At 36.5% G+C, this 25,072-nt stretch overlaps 2 protein-coding genes across 4 annotated transcripts in view; one reads left to right on the forward strand and one right to left on the reverse strand.

Annotated features, from left to right (window-relative positions):
• Window positions 1-8,794, reverse strand: part of LOC106168457 (carboxyl-terminal PDZ ligand of neuronal nitric oxide synthase protein-like) — a 37,676-nt gene extending 28,882 nt beyond the window's left edge. The window contains exon 1 of the mRNA XM_087008491.1: window positions 8,318-8,794. Within this exon, the coding sequence (XP_086864617.1) occupies window positions 8,318-8,488 (171 nt within the window). The 5' untranslated portion in view covers window positions 8,489-8,794. The remainder of the gene's footprint in view (window positions 1-8,317) is intronic.
• Window positions 8,795-9,977: 1,183 nt separating this feature from the next.
• LOC106157729 (NMDA receptor synaptonuclear signaling and neuronal migration factor) lies at window positions 9,978-24,523 on the forward strand. Of its 3 annotated transcripts, XM_013533467.2 has the most exons (13): window positions 9,978-10,694; window positions 11,464-11,516; window positions 12,126-12,213; window positions 16,436-16,504; window positions 18,760-18,899; window positions 19,855-20,048; window positions 20,409-20,492; window positions 21,666-21,699; window positions 22,018-22,088; window positions 22,495-22,580; window positions 23,081-23,183; window positions 23,478-23,553; window positions 23,781-24,519. In XM_013533467.2, exons 1-13 carry the CDS (start codon window positions 10,657-10,659, stop codon window positions 23,912-23,914), a joined length of 1,170 nt encoding a protein of 389 aa, XP_013388921.2. In that variant the 5' UTR covers window positions 9,978-10,656; the 3' UTR covers window positions 23,915-24,519. The 3 variants fall into 3 exon arrangements, with proteins under 3 accessions (XP_013388921.2, XP_086865992.1, XP_086865994.1); XM_087009866.1 differs by lacking the exons at window positions 9,978-10,694; window positions 11,464-11,516; window positions 12,126-12,213 and adding exons at window positions 12,238-13,620; window positions 14,462-14,616 and having other exon boundaries at window positions 23,781-24,522; XM_087009868.1 differs by lacking the exons at window positions 9,978-10,694; window positions 11,464-11,516; window positions 12,126-12,213; window positions 16,436-16,504 and adding an exon at window positions 18,413-18,563 and having other exon boundaries at window positions 23,781-24,523.
• Window positions 24,524-25,072: the final 549 nt, after the last annotated feature.

Here is a 25,072-nt window from a genome sequence, read left to right on the forward strand (position 1 = left end):
ATTAATCAGTGACTCAGTATTAACTCCCTACCTCTGGGAGAGAAATCATTTAATTAACCATTTCTCTAGTCAATTACTTGGTCACCAATAGCACTGCTATAAAGACAAAAATCCATTTATCAAATTATAATAAGAAAATAAAGTCTGTAATTTCTTGGAAATCGAAAATGATAGACTCTTTTCACATTATATGGTTCAGCTGATGGTCTTTATTTCCAGGAAAGAAGTCTAATGTTTCAGTGAATGAGCTGTTCTCGTTATTGGCAAGTCTTTACAAACTTCACGTGGAACTTGGTCTATCTTCAGTTCTAGACAAGAAGATGACATTACTGAAACTCAGCATTCAGAAATAAATGAATACTTTATGTCTTGGAGATTATTGTATGTCCTGCAGTGGGGAGTGTGGTGGTAATACATTGTTAAGGTGACTCAAATATGACATGTTAAAAAATGTTAAAAGGTGTCCAGTGTAAGATTTTCCTCGTGTATAACTAATGAATTTTCCTGGGGTATTTTTTTCCTACTAACCAACCTTTAATCCTACTTTCCTGTCACTTTCCATAACTATGAAACAATCTGAAAAAGTTTTGAAAAGTTCTTAGCCCACACTTAAATATATTTTTTTTATTCTGTCATCACTTCCGTCTTCAGATTTTCAGGAGATTCACAATTGTGTAAAGATGGCTGACAGGTGGCAAGGTTCATCAGGAGGTGATACATTATTAATGTGACATCAATTCAAGGCATTTAAATTTAGCTGTTAAAACGCTATCAAAAAGTATTATTTATTTGTCCTTAGATAATTTGACAAATTTTGGTTCATGTCATATTTAAAAGGGTTGCTTAAAAGCTCCGATTTGTTCTTTGAATGTAATTAATGTTAAACAGAAGTAAAAATTCAACATCTGATTCAGACATGGTGGTTTAAAATGACCAAAGATGGCAATGCACATTAAAAGATAAACATCATGTAAAAAGAAATGTGCTTGAATTCAACAAAGTTCAGAATGAATTCATGAACAAACATGGAGACACTATGTATAAAGGGAAAGAGTATTGAAAATGAATCAAATTTCTTAGAGCAATTTCACAAATGATTTCCCCCTGCGGCTTTTATATGTGATAGGAATTTGATCTCTTTCATTTCTTCTTTTGTTACAGTAATATGCACAGTATCTATGTTAAATCTTCTCTTCTCTCCTTTTCACTTCCAATTCTTTGGTTACTAAAACTTTGAATAATATTGATGTAAATGAAGACATGAGAGAATCTCTCTATGAATTTCAAGTGCATTTCTCACGTTTCCCTTTCACAGTGTATTTATCTGCTGGTGTGGATTGCTCTCACCATACAACAACAGGAGCTCTCAGTGACAAGTGTGCAGCTGTGACCAGAATGACTCATACCACTAGTACTGGCATTATTCTGCGATTAATTTAGCCATTAAAGAAAGAATAAAAATGTGTAGATAGAACCCCAAAATGTACCAGCTTTACACATAGTTCTGTATTTGGTAATCTTGAATACTAATAGTCTATAACAGCACTCAATTTGAACAAAAAACTTTGCTTCAAGTCACAATGCAAGTGGGGTGGCAAAATTATATGTAGAATAGCAGGTCTGTGTGTAAAAAAAGTAAACTTTGCTAATGCATGTGTGTGTGTGTGCACCCGCGCATGCAAAATCTTTTTCAAACATGTACATCGATTGTGAAATCTTGCATCAAACAGAATAAAAACCACCGCTTCCTGGTAAAAAAAATCCCTCACAACCACAGGTGCCCCGGCACAGCTGTTCGCTCTCCATTTGATCTCTCAGAATATCTCAGGTAACTTCACATCCAATTAAGTTCTGCTACAGGTCCTGCACATACTTAAATAACAAGATCAGACAGTGGGCCTTATTAGAAAGGTTTCCATCATCCTCTCATCATCCCAGAACCTCCTGGGGCATATCATTCAGAGAAATGCCAACAGTTTATCTTCCCTGTCTGTCCTCAGTTGTTTTAATCAGAAATTACTGCATGTTATCTCATATGATGCCAGAAATAAGTATCAACATACAGCATATGTGGATCAGACATGCTGACTGGATAACACATAGGGACGCTGACAACAACAGATCTATGGTTTCACCGTGCCCCTGGAAAATTATCTTCTTTATACATATAAAGATTAGAGAGAGAGAAAGAGAAAATGCAAATAGTATGGGTATATCATCAAATTACTAGAGGAAAAGATGCACTGAATACATAAAAAAATTAATTCAATAAATCTTTGAGCAAATTTTGTGAAAGTGCTTCTTTCAAAAATGATGAACAAGAAAAATATGCTTGCTTGTGCTTGCCTGTCAGAGAGAGATAAACTCAGTGACATGAAACTTTGACGCTTTAGAAACGAAATGCATACTTCTCTAGTAATATTTCACAGTGCTATACTTTTACATGGTCAATTAATGAGAATTTATGATAATTAAGTGCAGACACCTGCTAAATGATATACAAGAGGGACCTGGAAGTCATACAGTGCTAAACAGCACATATACAACTGTGAACAAGTAGGCAAATTAGAAACAAACTGCCTCTGGAAAGAACCAAACCCATAGGAGTATTATTGCATATTATTGCATATTATTGCATATTGCATATTACTAAAAATAGTCCTCCAGTCAAACTCTGTCCATCTTTCATCATTCTTATTCATCATTTGTAGTACCTGTCTTCCTTAAGTTCTTACTTTATGTTGTAACTTTCATTTCAAAGAAAACATATTTCAACTGAAACTTCTTATATTAATGTTTTTTTTTCAATCATTCACTTTCCTTTTTGTTTCCCAAACAATATTTCAAAAAGAATCAGAGCATTTATTTCTACAAACAAACTAGTCAATAATAATTAAACATTAAAATATCACTAATGAACTATCCTTCACAATTGCAGGTGACTTGCAAGATATATTGGTCTTTGACTATCTATCAATGTGACTTTTGATAATCTGTCAATTTCACTAAGAGAATAGCGTCAGATATTATATACTGGTATATGTGGCAAATCTACATCAGAATTATGTCAATAAACATGCATATTCACAACAAAATCCAATAAACGACATTTGAATGTGAAGTTCTCTTAATTTCTTTTCCAATAAGTAACTCAAGTAGCTAAGACGAGCAAAAGTGGGCTATTTTCCAGCCAAGCAATTCTTACACATAGAGGAAGTAATGGAGATTGATTAAAATCAATAGCTCAATAATAAGCCACTGACAAAGTATGCACTGTACAGTTCATCTCTCAGCAATGACTACTGGGAACAATTTCTGCTATTGGCAGCTTTTAATATCATCCAAGGCTCTCTAAGTATTGGGGTTTATCAGTAAATGAAACACAAGTTCAATTCCCAGAGCGTATCATTTATTAATGAGATCCACTTATGATTCTGTGTTTGGAATTTGTAAGATTAAAGATATAAACAATCCCATATCTATACAAGTAAAGAATTTCAGTATCTTAATATGGATAGCAACCCTGAATCCACAAAACAAATATCATAGCATAATGTGTGTGGCTGCAACATATGACACTTACAAAATCACAAACCTAAGTATAAAGACCAATGCTAGCATAAATATTTTTGACATAAAAGTCTTACTTCAATACTATATACTAAATCATCACGACACCCCTTTGGTTAAATTAAGTAATTAATTGGAAGAACAAGAAAAAGAAGTGTCCTTAATGGAACCTGCACTGGGCTGTACCACAGACAACAGACTGACAGCTATCATGAGGCATACCAAATTATTTCAATTTGACATCACTAGAAACACAACTGTGCATTGATCTTCAACAACTGTATCCAAAGTGTAGTAGGTGAATCAGATTAACAGCTGCAGGTTTATGATTAAAGTGGTTTTCCTCTGATTTTGGCATCTTTGAATTAGCAGTAAATTGTTATCAACTGTTCAGTAAGGTGAAGTAGTGGCAGCTAAACCTAACAGTCTTATTTTTCAATAGAAACCTCGCAATCTATGCAGACAAATTTATTGCGCATTCAAAGTGACAACAACAATATCAGATTCTTCAAAAGACAGCTTAAAACAAAGTATAAACTGCACCGATAATTCAATGTCTACCAGGACTTCATCATTGAAAAAGACTACAGGTGTTTTTCGCCTGAGAAGTACAGCCCCCCCCCCCCCAAAACCTCTATCCTTCCAAAAATTATTTCTGGATCCTAGATAGACCAAACCACAGGTGCTGTAATAACTCCTAAGTTTTTATATTGATTGAAGAAACTACTAGTATTTTTAAAACACAAATTTATATACAAAATGTTATTGCATGTCAATGCCCAGTCAGATCAAACAAAAAGTTTCACCAAAATGAGATTGCCATAATAACACATGTATCCAAGATAAAAGAAATGGTAAAAATAACTCTCCTCAGAAATTTGCAATCCATCAGTTAAGATCACCAGAAAGAAATAAAAACCATCAGCCTGACAAAGAATTCCACAAATCAATCCATCTGTCCATCTAAACTCTGCTTTCTTACTTTGTGCTGGTGGACACCATGATTTACAAGCCTATTCTTACAGCATAAATCATTTCAAATGCCACCTTTATCAGTCTTTTAAGCAACTATTTCTTATTTCTGTTGCTTAGTGGTGTATTTATCACACTGATGATCAAGTCTGAGCTTCCTGTGGTTTGCAGGTATGTTTCCAGATGAGTTATGTCCACCAAACTCACTTCTTTTGGTTTGATTAGCTCACCACTGGTAGTAATTCTTACCCTTCAGTAATATCAAGCCTACGAAAGAAGGTCTTTGCCATCATATCAGCATCCTATGGCAAGCAGATAACCATAAGACACTCAACATGAGTGGTTACAAGTGCCTACTAGTAGTTAAATGGGCCTAATCTGCCTGGAAACATGTCCATACCCTACCTGGTCACATTAATGACGAGACCAATGCATTACTGCAACACTGGAAGGGAAGGGGGGGGGGAGCAGGTTAACATGGCTTTTACCTTAAATGGAGGTTTAAGTGATTAAAAGTGCTTATAAATATAGCCTGGTAAATATTATATTTATTTTGGATAAAAATGGAATCCAAATAACTTTTGAACATTTTTTAAAAGTTATTATCTGCTTACAGCACGGTTTCAGTTTACAAAATGCTTAAACAGATCTGATAAAAGTGAGAAAGGAAAGGATATAGATACCACTGTGGGGGGGGGGGGGGGGGGGGGGGGGGAGCAAGGATCAAACAATGTATAAATCAAAGATGTTTCACTAACAAATATAATGTTATATTTTTTAATTAGATAGGAATGAAGCTGGAAAATCTTACCAACATTATTTCAAAATGCTTCAGGAAGTGGTGGGAGATGTCAGAAAGCTTACAGATTCATTCTAAAACAAGCAAGTCCTTTTGAAGTTATCAAACCTGTAGATCAGGTAGGTGGCAACACAGATTGCTATCTCCACCTACAAATTGGCTGCAGTTAACCCTCCTTGGTCTCTGTGGTTTTAGAGCAGATATGAAAAGTTGATCAGCATATAGTTTGAAGTGCATACTACTGCACGTATACGTAGCAGCATGACCCCTAGGGTACTCAGGTATGTAATGCTAAATGTCACACAAGTAAGGCACTGGTATAAATGTTTTGAAAACAGAAAGAAACTAAAAAAAGAAACTGAATAAAGAGAGAAAAAAAATTAGTAAAAAAAACAATAACATTCAGATTTTCAATCAAGAATTTCAATTGTCCTTTTTCACGTGGACCTCACCCTCAGCAGAGAGTGGACTACAGACAAAAACAGAAAGAAACTAAAAAAAGAAACTGAATAAAGAGAGAAAAAAAATTAGTAAAAAAAAACAATAACATTCAGATTTTCAATCAAGAATTTCAATTGTCCTTTTTCACGTGGACCTCACCCTCAGCAGAGAGTGGACTACAGACAAAAATTTTTACAAGTGAGGTCCACCCAATCCTGACTGTCATTTCCTTTAACAACTCAAAAATTCAAATTTCTTCCCTCTTTATCAACCAAACTGCCATCACTCTGCATGTAAGTGACAAAGCTACAACCCACAAAATGTGATCTAACTGTATAGGTTTGACTGCCCGAGGCTGATAGACTTGACACCACAGAGCTACAGTTCAAGACCTCACGCAAGACCAGAATTCTATGCTTATTATGGGAAAATATGAAGAGCTTCACAAACTGGTTCTACAGCTGACTGAGCACTGCTGACCTGATTCTAGTAGGGGAAAAAAAGCATCACATGTGTGCAGTAAGCCCACGAGGTCAGCACAAGCTGTAAAGAGCTATTTTATGTTTGCTTCATGGCTTGAAAAAGATGACCTTTTGGAGATTAACCCCAACAAATAATGTTCTTAAACAAAGTCATTTATGGTTTTTGGGGGCTTTAAAGCTCCAAGTGTGATGCATAAACAAAAAGAGCACAGGCACCCTGTTAAAATTTTCACAGGTTTTAAGAAAACCTACTCAAGGTTTATGATGGTAAATATGTGTGGTCTGTATTTGCTACACCTACAATTGTGTTCAGAACATGATGTCCTGGTGCCTACAGAGATTAGAACAAATGTGCCGAGATAAATGTACACATTCAATTGAATTCACACAATGCAACAAATACTACAATATACATGTGTGTGTGTGTGTGTGTGTGTGTGTGTGTGTGTGTGTGTGTGTGTACGTGCATGGGAGCAAGAGAGAGTTGCTCCTGGCCATACTCCTTTCATCAATGCCTAATACACTTCCTAAAACTTCATCAGGACATTTTAAACAAAACCAGTTGCAAGTGTAGACCACCCCACAAGTCTTTCTATAGAAAAGTTTCAGACTCCCGTCACTATAATTAACCTGACAACAGGTTAAGAGGAACTCAAGATCCAGTATATATGAAGGTGTATCGAGTCCCAGCTAGAACCACTATTGTAATGTGTGATCCACAAAGTCTAGGAATGGACCCCAGTCCAGCTGCCTCCTGCCCTACAGGTAAAACCCATCAATTAGAAGGGCCACTCATTAACTAACAGACTATTTTTAACACAGAACCAGGCCTTGCTTTTTGTACACAACTAAAACAGCTCAGTTACCTGTCTGTGTACAAGATGGATCCTCTCTTCTTTAACAGATGTATTTCCCTATATTTTTTGCTATTGTTAGGTGTGCACTGGAATCTAATCTACTAATATAAAACGAAATATTCCTGTACCTTCCTTACTGAACAAAATGTTGTTTCTAAATCATTCTGCAGCCTATCTGAGAATGAAAAAAGCAGCTACAAAGGTTTGCTTTCAATGCTGATTGTTCCATGTTCTTAATATGAGAAGCATATGTACATTTTGGTTTGTACATGTATGTACATGAAAAACATTTCTGTTCCATAATCAAGTACTTGAAGCACTTGTCTTCATAACATTTTTCCACACTTACTCCAAACGATATCCGAACGCAACTCAATTCACCAACTTACTGACAGTTTTCATCTATCATGTGCATGAAAAAGCTACTGTATTTCATTTGAGGTAACAAAACAAGTGAACTCACTTAGTGGTCATATCACATTAATACCAGAGCCATGATAACTTTGTTTTACTGAAGTTGCCATCTACATTTCTATTTCCGATGTTTAAGCCATTAATCACAAAAACTAAGGTCATTTATATGATTTTTTTAAAGAAATATCATGTGCTGACTGAAACCAGGTAAGTTTGTTATTACTGAATTTTTTGTTGGCATACTTCCCATGATGTTTTGACAGTCTTATTAATCATTGTATGCTGACATTTTTAAAGGTTACCACAAAATTTCTTCATATTCAATGCAATCTTTGCAAAAATACCTGGTGTCACTATGCTATTTCCAAATATCTCATTTATGTTCCTCCTGAGACAAGGTGCACCCACATTTACTATGCCTGAGCATATCAACTGTTCAAGTAAAATGTTGATTTGCCATAGAATCAATCAATCATCTCTTACCACAAAAAATTTAATGGAAGCAATAAATCATCAGATCATGTATAAATGACCAACAGACATGTTATCATAGTTTCAAGCCATCCAGTGATATACTGAAATTATGGCAATGTTAAAATGCCCTCAAACTACAGAGAAATAAAAAACTAAAGGGTCATCAAAATGTTAAGATTATGAAAAAGTTTTATCCCTCCAATTTTTCTGCAAAAAATATTAACTAAACTGCTTAACTTGAAAAAGTAATGAGTTCCTCACCTTACAAAACCTTAAATTATGATCTGAATAATTTCTAATCCACATACCTTGGCAGTGAAGGATATCCCATGTTGGAAAGCCTCTTCGTTGTGCAGAGGAATCCTACTGTCGTAACCATCGTCCGACACAAGATCGTACTGCTTCTTGGACGGCATTTTCTTTGATTCTGGCATTCTTCTGAGGCTATCGTTGCCAGAGACGGCTAATCCATAAGGCATACGTGATTCTGTGTTTCGCTAACAGTAGCTCTCCATCGACCTTGTAGAGCAAGGCCAAAGTGCTTGATATAAATCCAGTGCCGCGAGTCTTCAAATTTACACAGGAGATTTGTGCAGTCCAGTGTTCGAAAGTCTTAATTTAAAGCTAACGCTAACAACTTCAGAAGTGCATTAAGTTCACATTAGCTATAAAATGCGCGATCTCTTTCAAAATGCCAAAATTCTTGCAAAAAACACCTCAGGAACGAAGAGCGTAAAAACTTTCTTTACTCCTCCATGTTGCGGTAACTTCCGGTCGCGCGAAGTCACGTGACGATACTCCAATTTACTCCAGGGACGAATGAGTCACGAGCTTGAATGGTTTTTATTTTAGTTATTATACAGCATTTACACAACAGTATTCCGATTGTGTATTGTATTAAAATATACCTAAAATAACCTGGAATACTATTTCAAAAGTCCAAAACTGATCAATTGTACCGTTCCTCAAATAAACCCATGGGGGCATTCGTCCCAATCGCCTAAGCATCGTTTCAAATAAATCTCGAAAAACTATCCTATAATTCAAGTAGCCCACTGCCAAAGGAGCACGACTGATCGATTTTTGAAAGCCAACATGGCACACCAAGGGGTTGGGATAAGAAGGGGGAACGAAACAAGAAAATTGTTTTTAGGTGCAATTAACAATTAGGCAGAATTAGTGCAATTAAAACTATAATTTATTCAATCTCAATATTGTACTTCTATAATTTGTACAAATTTACGCAAGGTTGAACGAAAAACTTTGTCATTTATTTCCTTAAGTTGCCAGAGAAGTCCCTTTGTTTTTCTATTCGAAAAAGTATCCCTATCTATTTCAGTCAGCGCCAGGACGCCAAGAAAAAAAAAGTTAAATGGGCGGACCCAACAAAGGTGGGGAGGGGGTAGGCTTATCTACTTGTCTAATCTGCCTCCGAAACTGATGATTGCATCTGTTGTGATCCAGCGCATCTCAAGCATTTTCACGAAGCAATTCCGCGAAATTGTTCAACAAACAATTTTATTCGTGTCAGACGAGAATGATTATTCAATAGCGTTTGCTTTGATATCAAAGAACTTTTAATACATGGACGTACCAATTCTACAGACTCGGTTTAGACATCTTGAGGGGAAAAATGAAATAAATCTGCATAAGAGCTAGGCCTATATAGCAGACAACGGCTTTATGAGGCTGCTTTTAAAGAGACTTCGGCCTACACTGTACGCAAGGACTTTAATTTTGATAATAGGCCTATCTTTATAATTCTCCAAGTGTGAATTTATTACTTTATTTCCGATATCGTATTTTTCTTGACATATTCCCACCCGTTTTCAAAACATTTGTGTTGCTGACAAATCGTTTAAATCACACATATGGAAATTTAATTGTCCCATAAACAATATTATGTGTTTGGCGTGTCTTTTTCTAGTTGAATAATCAGCTAAACAATATGAAAACCTAGCTAACTCCGAGATTCAAGTTGGTTTATTTTCATGGAAGATTTAACGCTACGGTGGGTTACATCATTTTCACGAGTCCAGTTTTGGGTTTCTCGTATTTTCATATGAAGTATAAATCGATTGTGTTGGAGAAGGCAGAACTTATCGTCCACCCATGCGACAAATGTTTTTACAATGTTTTGAACTGACCAGCCCAACCATTCATATTTATTATAGCTAGATTATTTAGGCGCACAATACACCATGTAAACATCAGGTGTGCTAAGTCCGATTCACGTGGGTATTAAAATGAAAAGGGAACATACAACTAAATTTCTATGTAACTGCAGGCAATTATTTCACTGATGACAATCGTTTCTAATGGCGATCGACCCACCTACTGAAGAGAGACTGATGCAGTAAGCGTCTCAGTACATGTATATTTGACATCTTGTCTATTAATGTTTATGCAAACGGTTTCCTTTAAGAATTTAAAGGTATGAAAAACTGACCCTGTTGATCAAGCAAATAGCTGGCCATACAAGGACTTCAAGAACATGGAAATAACTGGTCTTCAGAAATCACAGCAGAGACGCAATCTTTTCCCAAATTTCTGAAGCTTTGCGAGTCACCACTCCAGATCAGTTTTGACGTTTCACTCAAAAGAAACGGCGTAGATACAACTTAAAAATTCTCTCCACAAGGCCAACATGGGATCAGGTGCATCAAAAGAGAAGAAAAATGCAAGGTTAGTTGTGCCAACTATGCTTGCTTTGTCCCGTATAACTGTTCTAGTATTAACTTTTTTGTGTAATTTTTGTCAAATTGAGAAAAGTATTTCCAAAATCATTTCTCCATCTTAAGTGTATCTAAGGCCCCATTCCCATAGGCACCATCGGTCTACGTGGATCAACCCAACTATACGGGGCCTCTCGCTGACTGTGCACAGTCAGTTTTTAAACTGAATGAGACGCCTCATACTGGAGTGAAATAAATAGAAAAGCTGGTGATTATACAAGTACGTTGAAAACAAGAGGTGTGTCGTTCAGTTAAGCTGATTGCACTTAGCGAGAGTCCCCGAGAGTTGGATCGATCCACGCAGAATGATGGTGTCTTTGGGAATGGGATCTAAGTTTGGGTTGAAATAGGGAAAATAACCTGGTCATATGGTATTGAAGCTGGTCATTGTTAATGCTAACTCTGAGCGCCACGTATGCCGCAGCTCGGGTTGTATTTTCCTCAGGGAGATGACAATGAATTAGGATTGAAAAGACCCGTAATATTATCAATGCATATATTGCAAACAAGCAATGTGTGAGATTTATAATATATATACGTATGTGTTTTTATCATGTCTATGTATTTATTCAGTATATTCAATATATGTTGCAAAGAAAGTATAATAAACCTTACGAACAGCATGATCTGCAAACATTCAGTTTGACACAATATTTGTCACTCTTGAAAGTCTGGACAATTGCACTGTGTCAGTTGCGTTTATTGGTTTGTTATTGCAGCCAGGGTAAAGGTGCAGCTACCGCAACAAGCGCTCAGGGTGGAAACGGAAAAGGTATGTTAAAAATGATTCATATGGAATCTATACACTTTATGCTTATAAGGAATAAAATTATCTAAAAGACCCATAACATTATTGTACCATTTATGTTTGAAGCACATTAAGCTTAAAGCAATAATAACTCTTCGTTTCGGCCAAAAAATGAATTTTCCTGGAGTAAACAACAATTTTCCCATGCTTACCAATGGTTAATGAATCCATTTTTACATTCAAAGTTAGTCCCTGGTTTTTTTCTAAAAAGTTTGGTTTTTTGTTAAAATCTCTTAAGAGATTTTAACAGAGTATAGACATCAATGGAGGTCACGTGGTCTAAAGACAAGTTCAAATATCAGAATAAAAGCTATAACTGCTGTTTTTGTGGTAAAACAGAATATATTATATTTCTATGAGTTATTCACAAGGTTTTTATTATGAAATATAGGTCTCATACAAAGAGTTATTATGCCTTTAAATACTAAAAATTTGTTTTCTTATATTGTCGAGGCTAATATAGCAAATTCTGCAATCTTAATTTAAACACAGTCTTAGCTTTTATATAACAATTATACTACTTGTTTTAAATTGCATATCTTACTCAGACCCCACCCACTCTGTTCATTTAAGCCCCTGTAAACACCAACCGAACATCACTACAGTGCGCCGACCCACTAGCAGATGGTAGAGCAATGGTGGCCGTGCTGAAAATACAGTCGTAAGCAGAGAAAGAGAGAGAAAGAGAGTGAAAGAGATGGAAGGGAAAATGACCAGTAGATAATGGTTTGATCATGTGCTTTGACTAAAATGGTGTCCCCGGTAGCATTTATTTTATACCAGTGATAATTTGCAGTTAAAAGTTCCATTCTCTAGCGCATTTCGCGCCAATAATATCACTCCTTTCTTTGGGTGGTTAAAAGTGACTTCTGTATTGATGATTTGGATTCATTTCCCGGACAATCGATGGCGGTTTTAATCAACTGCTTGATTTTGTTAGTGATACTTCATTACACGAGACAGACATTTTTTTCTGCTGCATGCGTCGTGAGTCAAGTAATAATTATGTTTTCTCTGGCACAAATCTGTACACAACTGGTATGTTGGAAAGGCAAAAAGGGCAAATTGCATTGCCTTCACACCAGTGTCTTTTTGGGCATATTTTCCTAACTAAAACAGTACAATGTATATGGGACGATCCGAAGAAAAAACTCTTAATTTCTTAATGTCATTATGTAGGCCTTTGTCATCAATCTAATGGTTTCCCTTTGCTGATTGTGGGTTTTGCTATTATAAATATTGCGATATGATATTAAACATCTCAAAAATATGTTGACATTAAACTGGGTACTTTAAAGTTTCACCTTCGCCCCAGGAAACCAAGGTCTCATCCTAACAATTTATTCGCATCCACGCAATCAAAGCAGGGCGTTTGGGGTCAATTTCCTCCAGAGATCAATGGGCCGGTGATTAAGGATTGCATTGATTTAACGAAGTCTTCTTTTTTGATGCTGAAGGGAGGGCGTCGGTGCGCTAAGTAGTACAAAAGACGACCAATGCAATATCAATAAATTATCCGATTTAAAAAATTGAACAACACGAAAACAGGAAACGACCGGTATGAGGCAGTTACGCATGCTGCTGTAGACAAGTTGTTTTATGTTGTATAGATTTGAGCCATGTTTTGAAATACTTGCTCACGGTATGGCACCGGTCAATGTTTTTGTGACCTAACTTTTCAAAACATGTATCAAGCAAGTTATTTGTGTGGTTTAGATGAAGATCAAGTATTCAACAAATTCGAAAGCGGCAGAGCGAATTCGTTACAGAATACTTTGAGCTATGCATGACACAACCGACTAAGAAATTGTGCATATGTTAGACCACGGATCGACTGATCTAATATAATGAATATTAAACTGAGTTTTTTGTGCCTATCTGGGACGGTACAGAATAATTACGTTAACCAAGTGACAGCTGAATGATAGAAGGTTTAGGGAGGTGTAAGTGACTCACTGTGAGCGCAATGGCGGAGGATGTTGAAGTCTTAGCTGCAGTGTACGGGGACTCAGTGGCTCAGCTGGACGCCTGCGATAAGGATATCCACGTTATGTTCGAGCTACTGCAGGTATGGGGGGTTTCGAACAAATCATTCACATATTTGTTAATTTGATTACGATTATATTATTATTATCATTATTATTTGGTCCGACATCCTCTTCATCAGTTATATTTACTACTATCCCCAAAAAGTTTTACGTGCGATACCTATAACCAATGACATTTTTTTAAATTAATTGATCAATTTCTGACAAGTTTTCAATCCCTAAAAAGTATGTGCTTCAAACAAGTTCTGGCTACTTCCTACTGTGGCGCCCTCTCTAGTCCAACGGGGAAAAGAAATGATACGTGTTTTTTCCCGAAGTAAAATCATATTTCACATTCTGTAAAATAAGCAGACCGAAGTTGTAACAGAAATGTTATCAAACATTTGTTTTCGTGCTTTTGACTTTTCTACAATTAAGTAAAAACACTTCCAAACCATCAAATCTAATACGTAAATGATTGACAAAATTTCATCCAAATTTATATAATTATATTATGTCAGCGACAATAAGAGGAACGCTAATCGCCCTGTACTGACGCACAAATTTTGAGAAACATTTGCATAATTCTGATATGCCCCATTATTTTCTCAACTCCAATATGGAAAAAAATCAACAGTAATTAAAACGTGCTATAAGACAGCAATGCAATTATTACACGAAACGTGTGAATGACTGACGTTACTCAAATGTTCACTTATTTTTTGTGGGATGACCCACAACAAAAATTTTCAAAATCAGATAATAATAATTTTTTAAACACTGACAAATCAACCTCAAAGACGGGCATAAGACTAATGAGACTACAATTGCCTTTATTTTTGTAGATCTTGTTGATCATACATATTATATATAATAATTTAGGGAGACGAAATATGTATGCCTGCAATACAAGTCCACGGTACTGGTATGACGTCATCAAAGGGCCAGAATGAAGACAAAGATGAGGACACAATGACGGGCAGCGAGAAGAAAAAGAATTGCGTCCGCCCCCGACCACTTATATTATACTTAACTGAGTATGCCATAGATTCATTTACGTAATGATCCGGAAATTCAAGAAGTCTTTTTTCTTAATTTTATTAATGTCCTCCATTTTCTAGCTGGCACACCTACTGAGTTTCTGCATCGTCTATATCCAGCAATGCCTGGGTCCTATATGTATAATTTTTGCAAATAATCCTCAATAACATCATAAAGATACCCCACCCCACCTCAAGGGACAGCCCAACCCCCAGGAGCATATAAATTATGAATGTCTCATCAACATTCCTGATGACAGGTCTATCAATCCCAAAAGTTTTAACTTCCTTGCTCTAATGGTCCAGGAGGAGATAGCTGAAGTTACAATATAGAAATTTTGAATCATCCACTCCTAGGGACAGCCCTACCCTAAGACGCAACAAAATGCCAATGTGTCCATGCAAATCCCTTATGATTGGTCTATTATTTCCCTATAAGCTTTAACTTCTTCTCTCCAATGGCCTATGAAGAAATAGCAGAAATTCCCATGAAATAAAGAATTAGAATCATCTGCTCCCAGGGGAGAGCCCTATGCCAAGGGGCACTAAAATTCTGAAGTGCCGATGTACACCTGTGCTAAAAGGCCAATCCCCAAAGTTTAAATGTCCTCATTTTAACGATCTTGGAGAAGTTAGAAGACATCAATATGAAAAGAATTTAGAATCAGCCACCCCCAGGAACAGCTCAACCCCATGTTGCACTAAAATTTTGAAATGCCCATTCACACCCCTGATGATAGGTCTACCAATCACTAAAATTTTAACTTCCTACCCCTAATGGTCTAGGAGGAGATGGCGGAAAATACGATCTGAAAAGAATTTAAAATCAAAACACCCCCAGGGGCAGCCCAGCCCCTGTTGCACTAAATCTCTGAAATGCCCATGAACATCCCTGATGATAGGTCTATCGATGACTTAAGTTTCAACTTCCTGACTCTAATGGTTTAGGAAGATAATGCGGAAATTTCATTATGAAAAGAATTTAGATAAACCACCCCAGGGACAGCCCAATCCCCAGGCACATTAAAATTCTAAAAAACCCATGCACATCCCTTATGACAGGTCACTAAATCTGGAATCTAAGAGGAGATATCGGAAATTATATATTAACGCACAGAAACACTGACTCACGAACGCACTGATGCGCGATTGGGATAACAGAGCAGGATAACACGATACCCGACTTTCGTCCCAAAAGAGAGGGGATGATACATAACAGACAGTCACAGAAAGCCATTTTGTCTTCTTTTTTTGCCCAGCGTGTATCGTTTAAGAAATAACATTGCAAAAGCATATTGTCCATCCATCTGTTTAACTTATCGGTCAGAAGTCATCTTTGGTCTACCCCAAATGTTCACTGGCACAGTTATGATCAAATATCATGGGTGTTGTGGCAGTGAAGAACATGAAGAGAATGTGAAGTGTCTGACTTGTTGGATAGCATGGTGTATGACTGATAACATGAATGGATGGATATGTGGAAAGGGAAAAGTAAAACGGGTATCTGCAGCGTTAAGATGGTATGGTTATTCGATAATAATGCTTTATGTGTGTTGGATTAAAATATTACCAGTCCTTTAAACAGTTGGGTTATAATTCAAATACGATGACACATACAATTCATATTTTTATGTGGAATGTGATTAAGTTGGATGAGTCCGGAAGTACCATTCTCCTAGTTGATGGACACATTCGCCTCGTAAATTCTAAGTAACTTAACATTCTTACAGCAAGTGTTACATAATATTTGCTTTTTGAAGATTATATACTAAAAGTTGGTTTTTATTTCAACACCTTGATTCTCAATTTTTCCCAGTATATGGCGTGGGTACAGGTCCAGAGAAAGATCGAACGAGGCATCCAAAGCTGCCACGAAAATTCAAAGGTAAGAGTATTCAATGTCTGACTACTTTGAAAAAATCGTTTGATACATTGAAACGCTCAGGTGAACATGTTAAAAATGCGTACAAAAAGTTCTTGAATCAATTAATCTTATTGATAGACAATTAATAGTAAAGTAGGTTACTTAATAGTGCGGCGAAGTAGGCCTATATACTCTTGAAAAATATCATCCCTTATGCATTTATGCACATTGCTGCAAAGGTGCCCATAGATTTGAATTTACAATTGCATAAAATCTAGGCTACCGATCTTCAAATAAATTGAGGATGCGAGTACTATAACATTGACCTACCTAGCGTGACCACTGAAATACCCCGACACCAAATATATTTTAATATGCGGCATCTAAGTGAGAGGAATACATTTTTACCAAGCGGCTGACATAGAAGTTAGTTTTGACACTCCGAATGGCCAAAAGGTCGGGTTGTTCCATGAGAATCATTCAGAAGGTTAGACAACATCTTAACAAAAGAGGCACATAAGCAAAATTGTCTGGTTAAAGCCGACAGAAGGAAATCACACATAGAGAAGAGAGAATGTTAACACGACTTCCTCGTAGAAAACGTTCCATGACATGTCGGGACCTGACTGCAGCATTGAACGAGAATAGGGCAAACCGTGTTTCTGAGTTTACTGGCTGAAGACGTCTGCACAACCGCCGTTATTTTGGCAGGGTTGTTGTTAGGAGACCAGTGATCGCCGTTCTACGCAGAGTTGGATGCTATACCAGAATGTATGGATACCAGCCAACAACTGGACAATGATACAGTTCTCAGATGAAAGCAAATTCAGCGTTGTCAGAAGTGACAGAGGAGAACACAGAGGCGAAATGATATTTGAAACAAATTCAAAGATGTCGAAACCTGATACAGTAACCCTTTAACAGTAATTGACTAGACCATAATATTTCTTAATAGATCTAATTTTTCCTTTAACTCTAACTAACTGTAGAAATTGCACTGACATCTGCTTCTTCAGTTCGGGACACATCCAATAAAGTGCGTGAACCGCCATTTAATGAACATCTCGGCTTACCTGGATTGATTACTACGTGGACCCATGGGAAATCATATTACACACGAATTTTGATATAAATGGCACATATCCATCTTATCTTAATAAATAATTCAGAGGAGACGTATGATATCTGTACCTTGATGAACTTCTAAAAAGCTAAGGTGGCAGACGTTTTTAGGGTCGCTGATGATGATTTGTCTGTTAGTCTTTTGCAATTTGGTTTTGGAACTTACGGTGACCCGAAAAGAATTCAGTGTATCTTGAGATTTTATGAGGATTTTATTGAACGTGGAAGTTAATTCTTGAAGGTGCTGATACCACACGAGATGTCCACCAGTTAATTTATGAGAGTTATGCTAGCATACTGGTAGGAATGAAACAACGCTCCAAAGGAACAGCACAATGTGAACAGAGGTTTGGGACAAATGAATTGCCCATTCTGAGACATATGGTGTCATTCCTGTTTGGTAAAATTCACAAAGATTCACAAAGATTTTGAATTTGATTGTGGTATAAACTGATGCATATTTTGGGCATTATATACAAACGATGGGATTGAGTACAGTGGTGGGATGAAAAGTTGAATATGGTGATCTAATGCGACGTATCTAAACCAGGGCATGGTCCATTAATCATTTTCTAACTAAAAGCCATTAGTTGCACCTTAAAGCATTAAGGGCGCTTATGTATTTGATACCTGGCCTTAACAACATGTCGTTTAGATACGTCACGTGCATATGCTGCGGTCATAGAAATAGAATCCTTGTCGATAAAAATGGAGACAAGATCTCTTACACGCCGATGTTGCATACATGTAATAGAGCATATCACGTTTTTAAACTGAAGGAGAACAGGCAGGATTATTCAGGACGCCCAAAGTATGCAAACGACACCTCTGTTGATGTTTCCCAAAGTGGAAGGATGGAAGGAAAAAACTGGACATCAGGAAAAATGCTTAACACATTATCAAGACTCCCTAGGTGTGATGATAAAAAACTGAACGACAGTCACACTACTTTGGCAATGTACGTTGGTCGAACTTTTCTGTCATCAAACCCAAAAAAGTATTTACTAAAATGATAAATTATGGCAAAATTATTGCTAAGAAAAAATTGATGTTCCGATGTACGAAAGTGAAAAAAAAAAAAAAAAACAAGTAGGCTTTTGTTTCATGGTGATGGACCCGTTATCAAACTAAAGTTTCTTTTTTTTTAATTTCAGAATGTATAGAAGGAGACTTTCCAATCAACAGCTGAGCGAAACATTAGAAAAGAGACACGAAAAAAGAGAAAATCGCAGCAGGCAATGGAAAGAAGAAGGAAAATTAAAACGTGTCGACTGGAGCGAAGAAATAAAAATAGGTAAGACAATTTATGTTGGTTTTATATGCCTCGCGTTTTGATAAAGGGATATTTTACAGGATAAAATATCCTGAAAAAAAAAACATCAGTACCAAATGGGCACCAGTTGATTAATATTTTCACACAGGAGTTGTGGGGAAGTAAGGGTGAAATTCTGACTTATATAGAATGCTCAGAAGGAAAAAGAAGATGAAGGCCACGGATAATCTACTTGGAGAGTTTCAATAAAAGAGTGATGAAACAAATACCAGATAGAAATAAAAAAGAATAAGAAATATTTAAAACAAAATAGGACAGGAAATAGAGGAGAATGTAATTTTTGTTAAGGGGGAATGCGTTTGCAATCTCCCTGAAAAGTCAAACGTCAGCAAGATCCCATTTTAGTTCATTGCTTCTTAAAACTGAAATGGTTGTGGGATCTTAAATGACATGATTACTGATTAGAAGAATACTTAACCTTTTTTTGCTGTTGTTAGAAAAACTAAGTACTTGGCAAATAGTAGTTTTATAGTAAGTTTTATTGTAAGGGGAGATTCCGGCGGCACTGTAATTCCGAAACCTATGAAATATGTTATGAAGAATTTAAAATGATAGATGTATAAACTGACCAATGTATTTAGAGGGGTATATCACTGCGAGACAGTGAATGTGAAATCTCTGCTGAAAATAACACTGGTGGCACGTGGTACGTAATCATGGGGCTCCATAACTCGGCAGCATCACAAATTGCGACCGAGCGCAAGCATGGCGATTCGTCGCTATTGCATAACTCGAAAGCATCCAATTTGCGACCGAGCACTAATAGTGATATCACCTTTAGTTTCAAGTTAGCATCCGTTTTCCACTTTCTGAACTTGAAAATTGTTTACTTGTCCTTGCTACAACCAGATACATATGATAGTGGCATTGCATTGCAAAATAAATAAACACAAAATAAACGCATTTTGTGTTTTAGGTGAACAAACCGAAGAAGAACTGAATTCATTTCAAGATGATATCATAGATGTAAAATGGTTCGCAGAGCAGACTTTAGAGGCAAATTCCATTGGTTACAGCGTAGAAAAAGAAAAGGAACTGAAAAAATGCGGAAAACTGAAGAGAGAAGATCGCTCGCAGCTTATTTCACGGACGATAAGACCGAGGATTTTGGTAATTGCTTACAACATGTTTATGGGTCATGAATTCCTTTTTGTTTGAAGCCCAGAGGATTTATGACGAACAGTAGCATCTCTTTGATTCCTTGTCTGCATTAAAAGGTTTGATTTTCCAGAAATTGTAAAACAAAGCATATTTGATTACCATAATGAATATTCAACAAGTAATGCATTCTTTTACATTCTAGTTTCAGCCATTTTGTGTTACTACCTGCTACGTTGCTTTTTTTTTTTAAATAACATAAGGCTTTTATTGAAAATGAATATCAAAACTGTGAAAATAATTTCCAAAATTTTTAAATCAGTGGTATTCTGTTTGTTGGTGATTAGCAAATATTTTGATTCCGATTTTCAGTTAGTGTCTTCCAATGTTCAAAAAGCTGAACAGTTGATCAAGCATGTGGTGAAAAAGGAAAGCCACATCATTACTATAGCCTATGTAAGTAAAATATTATAATTCATTGCTCGTCTTTATGCTATGCACTGGCCGTCAATAAAGAATGTTCTAGGGAGTTTTTTTTATGTAATTTATTATCAAAGTAACACACATAAGAAAGTTGTGACTGTATAACAGTGTCACTACAAAGGGTGCTTTTCCAGAGATTTAAATCGATCTAAAGATTAAGTTTTAGATCGACCTAACTCCCTGGGGGTTCAGGCTAAATTGCAGTCAGCCGAGCGGACACCATAGTTAATTACCCCCTTACAGCTTTTAGTAGGCGGGACAGACGCTTAAGCCGGACAAGCTGACAGTAATCTAGTGAGACTCCCCACAGGGATAGATCGATCTAAAAATCTATGGAAATGGGGTGTAAGACATTCAAATGTAGTGACTTCCTGAAGGCTGACAAGGGGGCATTTTACCATATTTCACATGTCTACCATATATATACCCACTGACTGACAAAATTTAGAAGAAGAAACGTTGGTAACCATCATATCACAGAATAAGTAGGTTATAAAGGTGGCATTTAACGGAGCAATCCGTGCAGAGGGTTACCATGCCATACCCTACACATGCTGCTAATAAAATTTGCAAGACAAGTGGACATTTTGGCCAAATTTTACATGTCTACCATATGTACCCAATGACTGACAAATTTAGAAACACTACCAATGACAACTAATCACTTCAATGAAGAAACCCTAAAAACAAATCTATTTCCATAGCTGCTAAAAAGTTTAGGTTTTACTGGAACGTACTTATTGACGGTCAGTATATGTATTTTCTTACTTGCTTTATTTTCTTACTAATTGATTAACAGCATGAATTCTATAAACACGATTGAGACGTGACAATTAATGCGAATTATATCCATTTAATCAGTTTAATCTTGGACAATTAATCTGTTTCATTTGTCCATGGTTTATGTATGGAAGAACGCTCTGTTAACTGGGCATGGAAGTAATAACCGTCCATCTAAAACTTTTCATAGCTAGGCTTTAATTGGTAAAATCCTTAAGGCTTTGTACATGTAGACAGTTGTGTGTTCATGAATTTCGTAACATTTTCTGTGCTATATAAGCCATATCTTTCAAACACTTCAACAATTTCTGAGCCCAGTTTCACATGAAATCGGCATTAAAGTTCCATTTCGTTTTTTTTTTTCAGGATTTTGAAAAGACATCATTTCCGAAACTAGCAGGTAATAATATTCTGTGCGATCTACCTGAAGGTTAATTTGCAATTAGAATAAGTCGAGGTATCTTTAGAGTATATCGGATTCTAATTTCAAGAAAAAATTGGAAGATTTGGTCAAATAACAAGCAGTTTTATGAAACGAGTGAAAAGATTTTCCCAAATATTGTCGTTTTTTTCTTGTATAATGTTATATCACGCACGTTGTCACAAGAGAAAATATATATATATATATATTTATAGAAAAACCGTAGGTAGTTTGGCCATGGTGTGCAAGTACTTTATCCCTATGCCTTTTATCTCGACAGAATCTTTTTTCTTTCAGAAAAGATCGAAAAACGACTAAATGAATATAAACAAGGAAGCAAAGCTGAGTCTATTGCATTTTACTGCCAGGTAGGTTATTCTTGAGATATCACAAATTAAACGACACGTTGCTGTATTTGAAGTTTTTCCCTCAGTAAAACCATTCTGCAGTCAAGCATCACCATTCATTTGTCGCGTAATCCTGACAAAGTTCCATACGATCTGATGACAGTTGTATCTATCATATTAAAATCCTTCACTAAAAAGCAAAGATTCTCACAAGCAAGAACTCTTTCAGTACTACTACAGTCAGATTTATGTTTTTCGGAATTTTCCAAATTCTGACGTTCTTAAACTCTTAATCCGATTTACAATTATATTTGATCCATTATCTCTTTTACTTGAGGTAGCAAAAAGCTGCTGCTGATGGGGTGTCTTTGCCCTGATTTTGCTGCATAATACTTAAATGAAAAATGGTCTTCTGTTTTTTTCTCAGGGAGGTCCTGGCCACGCCTACATACTAAAGAAAAGGGTGCTCACTCCAGCTAAGTTGCATAAGCCGGGAGAAGAGGACATGGAAAAGTAAGAGTAGGGGGCTGCTTCAGACAGTCAAATTTTCACTCGTTTGTCAAAGCTTATAGAAATAGACCAAGTGTAACTGGAATGGTATAAGGTGTTATCAAATCTTGTTTAAGTAGAGGGTGCAACGCCATTTTATAATGAGTTAAAGTTGAAGATCACCAGTTTTGAATGATGAAAAACAACGTGACCATCAAAAACCGTCAGTATTGGCTCCTTAGTGTTCTTTTCATTTGATATTGCACCAACAAATTAGGCAAGAGTGTAAACCAAGATCTGTCCGCACTTATAAATTCTCTTTATGATCACGCGTAACACAAGGGAGCTGCGGACCTGTTGTGAAAAGAACACGCAGTACCAACGTCACAGTACTATCGTCTTATTTATGATTCCTCGTATTTAAACTATGGCCTGTTAAAGTCAATAACCAGGAGTCTCATCACCTAAACACAGGCTTGGAAGAGCGACCTCATATTTTACTAATCAAAAAGTAATGATTTTAGGTTTTTCTCCTCGATCGGCCCTTTGATGACTAAATGCCCGGCAGAGGACGCTGTGGTGTACTTCATGGGTTTTTGGCTCCATGGAAATAAACAAGGAGAAAAGGTGAATGAAAGAATTAAGGCAAAAACTGTAACATCAAACGCAACCATTCTGGTGTTTCACGGGTTTATTTAACAGTTTGCTATTGTAAAATTTACGTTATTCTTTGTTTATTACTAATACTTTAGATGTTTCTCCGTTTTACAGCATTACAAAAGTCTTTTCCCCGAAGGAAAGAAGTAAATGCTCCCACAACGTTCTTTCTGTCTTTATATTTCACGGAGATGTTTCGTTAAATTTCATTTTCATTTAATTTCCTGGGTCACAACAGAGATAAATTTGCATATTTTATTTCAGTTATGTAAGTCTTTAACGGAACTCATGAAGCCGAATATGGTGAGATTTGAAGCTCCGTTGGAGATGTCAAGGGAAGGTATGTTTGACTTAAATGCATTTGTATTTTCTTAAAGAAAAGAACCCATTTACGCCTCAGTTATCTGTCAGACAATTTTAATCAGATTTAAGTTCCACCAAGGAGTTGTATCTAATACGACTCGTTGATTCAACTATGCCTTCGTCGTCATCGAAATCTTTATAATTTAAACTCTTTGGTACTGTCTTTTACCATCATTGTAAAAAGTATTTTATTGTTTGTTTTAGGTGCGGAGATGCTTTCGGCGTATTTCCATGTGGACCGTTACAAGCTTTGGAAATCTCAACAGCACCTAAGTATGGAGATAGACTGGAGAAAAGTGGAGCCGGATGTTAATATACAGAACGGGTCGTTGAAATGACAGTTTAGAGAAACCATAAGTAGAAGCGATTGTGACTCTCATATACAAAATATGTGCAAACGAGTTTATTGCAGCTGATGGGCCAGAGTCATCTGGTGATTGTGTACATTGGCAGTGTTTTGGACATGAGGTATTAATCCCACCGCCTACATCGCTATCGGTTGTGTCTAAAACTATAGAGTCCGGATATATGTCAACACTAATTGTTACGTAAACTATTTTTATCAAAAAATTTTGCTGCACTAATCTTTGTTCAGTTATATACCCCTGTGTCATTTTATGTGATTTTTCTGTAGTGCCCGTGTTTATAAACAACTGTCAGCTACCCGTATAAAACAATCAGTCAGTTGACCAAGTTTCGTTTAACCCTTTACCATAATCTCTGTGCCTTGGTATTCTGTTATGATGGTCTTATGATGGTCGTACCCTACACGCATGCAACTCTGTTAAAACCACTGCATTCTATATGATTCTTCGGTAAAAAATATACATATTTTGAAAACAAATGCAATGTAGTTATGTCAATAAACTACTTGTGAATATACATGTACCCACAGTTAGCGTATCGTATTTGATTCTGCTTTCAAATTTCAAATTTGAGTTAATTAAAACAAACAAAAAAGACTAAACGACGCCAGCAGAAGAACGGTAGAATTTTAAGTTAGCACTGATTTCGATACGATGTAAATGTTTCAAAAACGATACGTATTCATGAATCGTCTTCTCATGCCATCAAGACTGACCAACGAACATATGCTGTGTATACAGCAAAAAGTCGAGGACATTCAAGATTGAACTTAAACCAGTACTTTTGTTGAAAACGATCCGAGGCGATCTATATTTCCTATTTAGGTAGCGGTGGACTGTGGAAATGGAAGCGGAGGTAATCCCACCTGAGGACACTTATGTTTGCTACACTATCGGGGAGGATGAGCGCCCTGGACTTTTTGTTATCTGTTACGTAATGTTATCACCAAACAAGAAAAGTTATACCTTTTATATGACAAAGCCAATTTCTAATAGAGGAGTGCCATAACAAACACCGTCACCGCCATTAAAATAACAGCATTCACATTCAAAATCCGCTGCCATTTGATAGTTTCTTGTACAGACGGTAGTTCTGTTGGCCGGATGGATTCTTCGGCAGATCCAGTGGGG

The sequence above is a fragment of the Lingula anatina genome, chromosome 3, assembly GCF_051362555.1.
Source record: "Lingula anatina isolate TDL-2025a chromosome 3, LinAna3.0, whole genome shotgun sequence".
NCBI classification, from domain to species: domain Eukaryota; kingdom Metazoa; phylum Brachiopoda; class Lingulata; order Lingulida; family Lingulidae; genus Lingula; species Lingula anatina.